The sequence below is a fragment of the Oncorhynchus nerka genome, unplaced genomic scaffold, assembly GCF_034236695.1.
Source record: "Oncorhynchus nerka isolate Pitt River unplaced genomic scaffold, Oner_Uvic_2.0 unplaced_scaffold_776, whole genome shotgun sequence".
Classification (NCBI taxonomy): domain Eukaryota; kingdom Metazoa; phylum Chordata; class Actinopteri; order Salmoniformes; family Salmonidae; genus Oncorhynchus; species Oncorhynchus nerka.
In genome coordinates, this window is record NW_027040449.1 from 74,261 (window position 1) to 87,088 (window position 12,828).

Sequence of the window (12,828 nt, forward strand, 5' to 3'; positions counted from 1 at the left end):
TGGCCGGGGCGCAGGGTAGGCCCGGGACGGCGACGTCTGTTGGCTTGTTGTTGGTACCTCTGTGAGGAACGCATAAGATTAAGACGGGTCTTCCTCCACATAAGCCGACAGCGTCTGACTTCTGCCTCCTGGTCCGGGAACAATGGAGGGGCATAGCCAAACTGACACTCGTGCGGGGACATACCAGGGGAGGAGGAGCGCAAGGTGTTGTGCGCGTATTCGGCCCAAACAATGAAGGACGACCATGTGGACGGGTTGTTACGAGTCATACATCGGAGGGTGGCTTCCAGCTCTTGATTCATCCTCTCTGTTTGGCCGTTGGACTCCGGATGGTACCCTGAAGATAGACTGGCAGAAGCACCCATGAGTTGGCAGAAGGCCTTCCAAAACCTTGAGGCGAACTGGCGACCTCTGTCAGAAACCATATCTTGAGGAATGCCGAAGATTCGGAACACATGATTAATTACCAACTCAGCCGTCTCCTTGGCAGAAGGTAACTTAGTCAGAGGAACGAACCTGGCCGCCATTGAAAACCTGTCGATTATGACTAGGATAGTAGTATTGCCATGGGATGGAGGAAGGCCAGTAATAAAGTCCAATGAGATATGGGACCAGGGTCTGTGGGGAATAGGTAAAGGGTGAAGGAGTCCTTGAGGGCGGAGGTGAGAAGATTTGCCCTGGCAGCACACGGGGCAGGCATTGACGAAAGAGGCAACGTCTTCTCTTATGGTAGGCCACCAGAACTTACGCTGGATGAACTCCAAGGTGCGACCTACGCCCGGGTGACAGGTGAGGCGAGAGGAGTGCCCCCACAGAAGGACCTGAGTCCTCACTGCCTTGGGATAAACAACCGATTGGCAGGACCCCCTTTCGGGTCCGGTTCGATAGCTTGAGCTCGTCTCACGGTATCCTCAACTTGCCACGAAATCGGAGCCACGATCTTAGCAGCAGGAAGGACAGGCATGTCCGTGTCATCTCGAATGGCAGGAGCGTAGACTCGGGACAGGGCATCCGGTTTGAGATTCTTCGACCGGGCCGATAGGTGAGGATAAACTGGAATCGATTGAAGAAAAGAGACCATCTAGCTTGTCTAGAGTTCAACCGCTTCGCCTGCTGGATATACTCCAGATTTTGTGGTCCGTAAGCAATTGAAACGGGTGAGAAGCCCCTCGAGCCAGTGTCTCCATTCCTTCAATGCCATCTTAACCGCTAGGGAGTTCACGATCCCCCACATCGTAGTTCCTCTCAGCCGGGGTAAGCCGGTGTGAGAAGAAAAGCGCACGGATGAAGCTTCTTGTCTTCACCCCTCTGAGACAGGACAGCTCCAACACCAACCTCTGAGGCGTCTACCTCCACCACAAACGGTTCATCCGTAGTCGGTAGTATCAGGATGGGAGCAGAGAGGACGCGCTGCTTGAGTCCTTGGAAGGCCGTCTCAGCTTCTCTTCCCACAAAAACCTTGCATTGCCACCCTTGGTTAAAGCTGAGAGAGGGGCTGCCACCAAGCTGAAGTTCTTGATGAACTTGCGGTAAAAGTTTGTGAAGCCCAGGAAACGCTGAACTTCCTTAACGGATTTGGGGGTGGGCCAATCCGCTACCGCCCCTACCTTCCTGGGGTCCATTTGGACTCGACCGGGTTCCACTACAAATCCCAGGAATTGTACTCGGGATGAATGGAATTCACATTTTTCCGGCTTAACGTACAGATGGCTGTCTAGGAGGCGTTTGAGTACTTGTCTGACATGCTTTGTGTGTTCTTGAAGAGAGCTCGAAAAGATGAGGATGTCATCCAAGTAAACAAACACAAATATGTTAAGCATATCCCTAAGCACATCGTTTATGAGCGCTTGGAACACCGCTGAGGCGTTGGTCAGGCCGAAGGGCATCACCAAGTATTCATAGTGACCAGTAGGCGTGTTGAACGCTGTCTTCCACTCGTCACCAGGTCTGATCCGCACAAGATGGTATGCGTTCCGCAGGTCAAGCTTAGTGAAAACAACTGCTTCCTGGAGCAGCTCGAAGGCTGTGGCCATAAGGGGTAGCGGGTAACGGTTACGGACGGTTATGGCATTGAGTCCCCGGTAGTCGATGCAAGGGCGTAATCCACCGTCTTTCTTGGCCACAAAGAAAAACCCTGCTCCCGCCGGGGAGGTGGATGGACGCATGAGGCCTGCTTCCAGAGCGTCCTTGATGTAGGTATCCATAGCAGCTCGTTCGGGTGGAGATAGGAAAAGATCCGACCCTGGGGGCAAGTGCCCGGAAACAGTTCGATGGGGCAATCATAAGGTCTATGGGGTGGTAGCATGGTGGCCCTCTGTTTGCTAAATACCAGTTTGAGGTCATGGTAACACTCGGGAACTCGGGTCAGGTCGATGGATTCTAAAGACTCGGGAGTAGAACTCGGGAATTCGGGAAAATACATGTAGCTTGGCACGTAGGACCCCACTGCTTGATAGTGCCCACAGACCAGTCGATGTGAGGGTTATGGCTGTGAAGCCAGGGGTATCCAAGGACGAGAGGGAACTCGGAACAGGAGATCAAATGAAAGTTCATCAATTCCTTGTGTTGTGAAACTGAAAGTCGCAAGGAGGTAGTGACATGAGTGACAAGTCCAGATCCCAAAGGGCTTCCATCCAATGTAGTAACCCTCATGGGGTCACTTAGAGGTTCAAAGGGAACGCCATTCTCCTTCGCCCAGACACCATCCATGAAGTTACCTGCGGCTCCAGAGTCTACCAAGGCTTGAAGGTGAAGCTTGTGGTTGTCCCAGGAAAGGGTGACTGGAATGAGCAGACGGGAGTTGGACGGATGGGAGGAGGTTATGTTTCCCGTTACAGTTCCCCCGTCTGTACGGGACAGAGCGTTTCCTGGAGCCCGGGACACGTGGAACGGAAATGGCCCGGTTTGCCGCAATATAGACAGCGTCGCTCCTCATCCGGCGGTCTCTCTCAGCCTGGGAGATGCGTCCAATCTGCATGGGTTCCGGTGGAGCCAGCGAGGATAAAGGTGGGGACTCGGAGCTGGGACTGATAGGGGCTAGAGGTCTACGGTTGAGTTCTCTCTCTCTCAGACGCTGGTCAATGCGTGAGGCCAACTTGATCAGGGACTCGAGATTGTCCGGTGGTTCCCGAGTGGCCAGTTCATCTTGGATAGTGTCGGAAAGGCCTTTCAGAAAGCACACAGTGAGCGCCTCGTTGTTCCAACCACTCGCTGCTGCCACCGTGCGGAACTGGATGGCATAGTCCGTCACGCTGCGCCGACCTTGGTGGAGAGTCAGGAGCTGTTTGGCTGAGTCAGGACCACTGCTTGGGCCTTGAAACACTCGTTTGAATTCCTCAGCAAAGGCAGAGTAGCTGGCACAGCAGGAACTATGGGCATCCCACACAGCAGTAGCCCAGGCCAGGGCTTTTTCCGACAGCAGGGTGATGATATATGCGATCTTAGACCGGTCGGTGGGGAACGACGAGGTTGCAGCTCGCTAAGGAGAGAGAACATTGGGTGAGAAACCCTTTACAAGCACTTGGATCACCTGAGAACCGTTGGGGAGGTGGAAGACGAGGTTCAGCCAGAGGGTTAACTGCCATGGGTACGTGAATCTGAGGTACTGGGACGGGAACTGTTGCCGAGGTAAGTCGATCAGATATCTGCTTTATGGAAGTCAGCATCTCCGACAGAAGATGAGAATGTCTAGCCATTAAGGCCTCTTGCTGAACCAGGGCGGCTTCGTGGCGTTGGACAGTCTCCTGGTGGTGGGACAGCATGGCAACAAGGTCCTGGGAACTGGCTACCTCTGGGTTCATTTTTTGGCTCTGTGTTTCTGTCAGGACCCGGTTACGAACCCGGGTCTCCGGAGTGAAAAACAGTCACTTAACCAACTGAGCCACGAATAGTCGGCAGAACCCAGAAGATGAGGCAGACACAGCAGTACTTGAGACGGTGTATTTAATGTAGTAAAAAGTGAAGTCCTTCAGGAACACATGTAACTCCACAACCTCAAAAGGAATTCCACAAGAACAAAGGTAATCCTCCAAGACAAAAAAGGTAAATCCACAAGGTGGTAGGTATAGCACAAAAAGCCTCAAAAGATACTCAAAAATAAATAAACAAGAACAAAAAACAGAATTCCACAAGAGCGTCCACCGGGATCAACAAGAGTTACCAGAATACTAGGGCTGGGTGCTAACATACAAACACAGAGCAAAGGACTGAGGAAAACAAAGGGTTTAAATACAATCAGGGGAAACGAGGCACAGGTGCAAATAATAATGGGGATCAAGGGAAAACAAAAGGTCAAAAGGCACAATGGGGGCATCTAGTGACCAAAAACCGGAACAACCCTGGCCAAATCCTGACAATACATTTACATTACATTTAAGTCATTTAGCAGACGCTCTTATCCAGAGCGACTTACAAATTGGTGCTTTCACCTTATGACATCCAGTGGAACAGCCACTTTACAATAGTGCATCTAGGTCTTTTAAGGGGGGGAGGGGAGAAGGATTACTTTATCCTATCCTAGGTATTCCTTAAAGAGGTGGGGTTTCAGGTGTCTCCGGAAGGTGGTGATTGACTCCGCTGTCCTGGCGTCGTGAGGGAGTTTGTTCCACCATTGGGGGGCCACTGTCTGATACAATAATAGTCTGTCTGATACAATAGTCTGTCTGATATAATAGTCTCTCTGATACAATAGTCTGATATAATAGTATGTCTGATACAATAGTCTGTCTGATATAATAGCCTGATACAATAGTCTGATATAATAGTCTGTCTGATACAGTAGTCTGTCTGATATAATAGCCTGATACAATAGTCTGATATAATAGTCTGTCTGATACAGTAGTCTGTCTGATACAATAGTCTGATACAATAGTCTGTCTGATATAATAGCCTGATACAATAGTCTGATATAATAGTCTGTCTGATACAGTAGTCTGTCTGATACACTAGTCTGTCTGATACAGTAGTCTGTCTGATACAGTAGTCTGTCTGATACAGTAGTCTGTCTGAAACTGTAGTCTGTCTGATATAATAGTCTGTCTGATACTGTCTGATATAATAGTCTGTCTGATACAGTAGTCTGTCTGATACAATAGTCTCTCTGATACAATACTCTGATACAATAGTCTGTCTGATATAATAGTCTGTCTGATACTGTCTGATATAATAGTCTGTCTGATACAGTAGTCTGTCTGATACAATAGTCTCTCTGATACAATACTCTGATACAATAGTCTGTCTGATATAATAGTCTGTCTGATACAATAGTCTGTCTGATACAGTAGTCTGTCTGATACAATAGTCTGTCTGATACAATAGTCTGTCTGATACAGTAGTCTGTCTGATACAATAGTCTGTCTGATACAATAGTCTGTCTGATACAGTAGTCTGTCTGATACAATAGTCTGTCTGATACAGTAGTCTGTCTGATACTGTCTGATATAATAGTCTGTCTGATACAGTAGTCTGTCTGATACTGTCTGATATAATAGTCTGTCTGATATAATAGTCTGTCTGATATAATAGTCTGTCTGATACAGTAGTCTGTCTGATACAATAGCCTGTCTGATATAATAGTCTGTCTGATACAATAGTCTGTCTGATACAGTAGTCTGTCTGATACAATAGTCTGTCTGATACAATAGTCTGTCTGATACAGTAGTCTGTCTGATACAGTAGTCTGTCTGATACAGTAGTCTGTCTGATACAATAGTCTGTCTGATACAATAGTCTGTCTGATACAGTAGTCTGTCTGATACAGTAGTCTGTCTGATATAATAGTCTGTCTGATACAATAGTCTGTCTGATACAATAGTCTGTCTGATACAGTAGTCTGTCTGATACAATAGTCTGTCTGATACAATAGTCTGTCTGATACAATAGTCTGTCTGATATAATAGTCTGTCTGATACAGTAGTCTGTCTGATACAATAGTCTGTCTGATACAATAGTCTGTCTGATACAGTAGTCTGTCTGATACAGTAGTCTGTCTGAAACTGTAGTCTGTATGATACAGTAGTCTGTCTGATACAGTAGTCTGTCTGATATAATAGTCTGTCTGATACAGTAGTCTGTCTGAAACTGTAGTCTGTATGATACAGTAGTCTGTCTGATACAATAGTCTGTCTGATACAATAGTCTGTCTGATATAATAGTCTGTCTGATACAGTAGTCTGTCTGATACAATAGTCTGTCTGATACAATAGTCTGTCTGATACAGTAGTCTGTCTGATACAGTAGTCTGTCTCATACTGTAGTCTGTCTGATACAGTAGTCTGTCTGATACAGTAGTCTGTCTGATACAGTAGTCTGTCTGAAACTGTAGTCTGTATGATACAGTAGTCTGTCTGATACAGTAGTCTGTCTGATACAGTAGTCTGTCTGAAACTGTAGTCTGTATGATACAGTAGTCTGTCTGAAACTGTAGTCTGTATGATACAGTAGTCTGTATGATACAGTAGTCTGTCTGATACAGTAGTCTGTCTGAAACTGTAGTCTGTATGATACAGTAGTCTGTCTGATACAGTAGTCTGTCTGAAACTGTAGTCTGTCTGATACAGTAGTCTGTCTGATACAGTAGTCTGTCTGATACAGTAGTCTGTCTGATACAGTAGTCTGTCGTATACAATACTCTGTCTGAAACTGTAGTCTGTCTGATGACAATGATGGAGATTAAACTATTTTTAAACAAACTTTCAGAACATTTTGTTATCAAATGATCAATATATAAAACACATTTATTTTGTGCTGCTGCTATATTGTTACCTAAATGTAGGAGCACACAGCAGAAAGGTTACACAACCAGTTGTGATTTTAGCATGTAAATCTTGTGCATTCCAGCAATGCCACTACACAACACTAAACAATACATTAATTGCAAGGTAACGGTTACAAACGGTGCCCACAAACTTTCAGGACCTACATAAAGCTGTCCCAACAGCAGAGTCCCAACAGCAGAGTCCCATCAGCAGAGACCCATCAGCAGAGTCCCATCAGCAGAGTCCCAACAGCAGAGTCCCAACAGCAGAGTCCCAACAGCAGAGTCCCAACAGCAGAGACCCATCAGCAGAGTCCCATCAGCAGAGTCCCATCAGCAGAGTCCCAACAGCAGAGTCCCAACAGCAGAGTCCCAACAGCAGAGTCCCAACAGCAGAGACCCATCAGCAGAGTCCCATCAGCAGAGTCCCATCAGCAGAGTCCCAACAGCAGAGTCCCAACAGCAGAGTCCCAACTGCAGAGTCCCAACAGCAGAGTCCCAACAGCAGAGTCCCAACAGCAGAGTCCCAACAGCAGAGTCCCAACAGCAGAGTCCCATCAGCAGAGTCCCAACAGCAGAGTCCCAACAGCAGTCCCAACAGCAGAGTCCCAACAGCAGAGTCCCAACAGCAGAGTCCCAACAGCAGAGTCCCAACAGCAGAGTCCCAACAGCAGAGTCCCAACAGCAGAGTCCCAACAGCAGTCCCAACAGCAGAGTCCCAACACCTTACCAGCTGATATGGCTGACTTGTTTAAACAAATGTGTTTTCTACTGACAATTGAGATGTACAAACTATGGCATAAGGGGACGACAAGCGGATAAGAGGCCATCCGTAATTTTGATGAAGCCGTTAATGAGCGAGCTGGGACAGACGTTGTCAATATAACTATTTGTTCAGCACTTTTGAAATATACAAAAAAGGGAAAAGGGACCAGATGATTAACGTGAGGAACATGGACTACTAACAGCTTAGCTTAAGCTTAGCTAAGATTGACAGGAAATCTATAACTAAGATCTCATGTACATTAAGTCTCTCAATAGGAGTTACTGCTGTTTATACTATATCTGCCCTGTTTGATTTAAAACAGTCAGTCAGTGACATCTACAGGACAGACGACCAGTGAAATACTATCTGATCCACCAGGGTTGAAGAATGGATAGAGTTTCTCAGTGAAGGTGCAGCCAGTGAAAGAGTAGATATGAGACCCTGCCTCCAAATTGTAGAAGGAGACCTGTCTCTTCTCATAATCCACAAACACCCCCACCTTCTGGGGCCTCTCTCTCGGGGTGAAGGTGACAGGGGAATCTGCATTAGCTGTGTACTCTCCATCCTTCAGCTCCAAAGTCCAGTATCCATTATTAGGGATTGGTATAAAACGCTCATTCCTATTGATGGACCTTCTGACCACCCCCAAAGTCCACTCAGTCTTCCCCTCCACTTTCACCTCATAGTAGAACTTCCCTGAGAAGCCCACATTTCCGAGGACAGAGGACCAATTTGTAAACCTCTTCCTGTTGTCAGAGAGAATCTGATCTAGTTCTCCATGTCTCACTTGTTTCCCGTCATTAGACAGGATGAGGTTACGATGTGCCGTATCAGGGTCTAGAGTCACATTCACTGTGGAGAGAAACATACACTATGGTAAACACAATGACATCATGACATCAGTGGTATAATACACTATGGTAAACACAATGATATCATGACATCAGTGGTATAATACACTATGGTAAACACAATGATATCATGACATCAGTGGTATGATACACTATGGTAAACACAATGACATCATGACATCAGTGGTATAATACACTATGGTAAACACAATGACATCAACATCAGTGGGTATAATACACTATGGAAAACACAATGACATCATGTCATCAACATCAGTGGTATAATACACTATGGTAAACACAATGACATCATCATCAGTGGGTATAATACACTATGGTAAACACAATGACATCAGCATTAGTGGGTATAATACACTATGGTAAACACAATGACACCAACATCAGTGGGTATAATACACTATGGTAAACACAATGACACCATGACATCAACATCAGTGGTATAATACACTATGGTAAACACAATGACATCATGACATCAGTGGTATAATACACTATGGTAAACACAATGACATCATGACATCAACATCAGTGGTATAATACACTATGGTAAACACAATGACATCATGACATCAACATCAGTGGTATAATACACTATGGTAAACACAATGACATCATCATCAGTGGTATAATACACTATGGTAAACACAATGACACCATGACATCAACATCAGTGGTATAATACACTATGGTAAACACAATGACATCATGACATCAACATCAGTGGTATAATACACTATGGTAAACACAATGACATCATGACATCATCATCAGTGGTATAATACACTATGGTAAACACAATGACACCATGACATCAACATCAGTGGTATAATACACTATGGTAAACACAATGACATCAGTGGTATAATACACTATGGTAAACACAATGACATCATGACATCAACATCAGTGGTATAATACACTATGGTAAACACAATGACATCATGACATCAACATCAGTGGTATAATACACTATGGTAAACACAATGACATCAACATCAGTGGTATAATACACTATGGTAAACACAATGACATCAACATCAGTGGTATAATACACCATGGTAAACACAATGACATCAACATCAGTGGTATAATACACTATGGTAAACACAATGACATCATGATATCATCATCAGTGGTATAATACACTATGGTAAACACAATGACATCATCATCAGTGGTATAATACACTATGGAAAACACAATGACATCAACATCAGTGGTATAATACACTATGGTAAACACAATGACATCATGACATCAACATCAGTGGTATAATACACTATGGTAAACACAATGACATCATGACATCAACATCAGTGGTAAAATACACTATGGTAAACAAAATGACATCATGACATCAGTGGTATAATACACTATGGTAAACACAATGACATCATGACATCAGTGGTATAATACACTATGGTAAACACAATGACATCATGACATCAGTGGTATAATACACTATGGTAAACACAATGACATCATGACATCAACATCAGTGGTAAAATACACTATGGTAAACAAAATGACATCATGACATCAGTGGTATAATACACTATGGTAAACACAATGACATCAACATCAGTGGTATAATACACTATGGTAAACACAATGACATCAACATCAGTGGTATAATACACTATGGTAAACACAATGACATCATCATCAGTGGTATAATACACTATGATAAACACAATGACATCAACATCAGTGGTATAATACACTATGGTAAACACAATGACATCATGACATCAACATCAGTGGTATAATACACTATGGTAAACACAATGACATCATGACATCAACATCAGTGGTATAATACACTATGGTAAACACAATGATATCATGACATCAACATCAGTGGTATAATACACTATGGTAAACACAATGACATCATGACATCAACATCAGTGGTATAATACACTATGGTAAACACAATGACATCATGACATCAACATCAGTGGTATAATACACCATGGTAAACACAATGACATCAACATCAGTGGGTATAATACACTATGGTAAACACAATGACACCAACATCAGTGGTATAATACACTATGGTAAACACAATGACATCAACATCAGTGGTATAATACACTATGGTAAACACAATGACATCAACATCAGTGGTATAATACACCATGGTAAACACAATGACATCAACATCAGTGGTATAATACACTATGGTAAACACAATGATATCATGACATCATCATCAGTGGTATAATACACTATGGTAAACACAATGACATCAACATCAGTGGTATAATACACTATAGTAAACACAATGACATCAACATCAGTGGTATAATACACTATGGTAAACACAATGATATCATGATATCATCATCAGTGGTATAATACACTACAGTAAACACACTGACATCATGACATCAACCTCAGTGGTATAATACACTATGGTAAACACAATGACATCATGACATCAACCTCAGTGGTATAATACACTATGGTAACCACAATGATATCATGATATCATCATCAGTGGTATAATACACTATGGTAAACACAATGACATCAACATCAGTGGTATAATACACCATGGTAAACACAATGACATCCACATCAGTGGTATAATACACTATGGTAAACACAATGACATCAACATCAGTGGTATAATACACTATGGTAAACACAATGATATCATGACATCAGTGGTATGATACACTATGGTAAACACAATGACATCATGACATCAGTGGTATAATACACTATGGTAAACACAATGACATCATGACATCAACATCAGTGGTATAATACACTATGGTAAACACAATGACATCAATATCAGTGGTATAATACACTATGGTAAACACAATGACATCATGACATCAACATCAGTGGTATAATACACTATGGTAAACACAATGACATCAACATCAGTGGTATAATACACTATGGTAAACACAATGACATCATCATCAGTGGTATAATACACTATGGTAAACACAATGACATCATGACATCAACATCAGTGGTATAATACACTATGGTAAACACAATGACATCATCATCAGTGGTATAATACACTATGGTAAACACAATGACATCAACATCAGTGGTATAATACACTATGGTAAACACAATGACATCAACATCAGTGGTATAATACACTATGGTAAACACAATGACATCAACATCAGTGGTATAATACACTATGGTAAACACAATGACATCAACATCAGTGGTATAATACACCATGGTAAACACAATGACATCAACATCAGTGGTATAATACACTATGGTAAACACAATGATATCATGACATCATCATCAGTGGTATAATACACTATGGTAAACACAATGACATCAACATCAGTGGTATAATACACTATGGTAAACACAATGACATCAACATCAGTGGTATAATACACTATGGTAAACACAATGACATCAACCTCAGTGGTATAATACACTATGGTAAACACAATGATATCATGATATCATCATCAGTGGTATAATACACTACAGTAAACACACTGACATCATGACATCAACCTCAGTGGTATAATACACTATGGTAAACACAATGACATCATGACATCAACCTCAGTGGTATAATACACTATGGTAACCACAATGATATCATGATATCATCATCAGTGGTATAATACACTATGGTAAACACAATGACATCAACATCAGTGGTATAATACACCATGGTAAACACAATGACATCCACATCAGTGGTATAATACACTATGGTAAACACAATGACATCAACATCAGTGGTATAATACACTATGGTAAACACAATGATATCATGACATCAGTGGTATGATACACTATGGTAAACACAATGACATCATGACATCAGTGGTATAATACACTATGGTAAACACAATGACATCATGACATCAACATCAGTGGTATAATACACTATGGTAAACACAATGACATCAATATCAGTGGTATAATACACTATGGTAAACACAATGACATCATGACATCAACATCAGTGGTATAATACACTATGGTAAACACAATGACATCAACATCAGTGGTATAATACACTATGGTAAACACAATGACATCATCATCAGTGGTATAATACACTATGGTAAACACAATGACATCATGACATCAACATCAGTGGTATAATACACTATGGTAAACACAATGACATCATCATCAGTGGTATAATACACTATGGTAAACACAATGACATCATCATCAGTGGTATAATACACTATGGTAAACACAATGACATCATGACATCAACATCAGTGGTATAATACACAATGACATCATGACATCAACATCAGTGGTATAATACACTATGGTAAACACAATGACATCAACATCAGTGATATAATACACGATGGTAAACACAATGACATCATCATCAGTGATATAATACACTATGGTAAACACAATGACATCATCATCAGTGGTATAATACACTATGGTAAACA

The 12,828-nt window shown here is 42.6% G+C and overlaps 1 protein-coding gene across 1 annotated transcript in view; it reads right to left on the minus strand.

Moving 5' to 3' along the window:
• Positions 1 to 6,715: 6,715 nt before the first annotated feature.
• Positions 6,716 to 12,828, minus strand: part of LOC135571085 (butyrophilin subfamily 2 member A1-like) — a 36,192-nt gene continuing 30,079 nt past the window's right edge. The window contains exon 14 of the mRNA XM_065016893.1: positions 6,716 to 8,372. Coding sequence (XP_064872965.1) covers positions 7,843 to 8,372 — 530 coding nt within the window. The 3' untranslated portion in view covers positions 6,716 to 7,842. The remainder of the gene's footprint in view (positions 8,373 to 12,828) is intronic.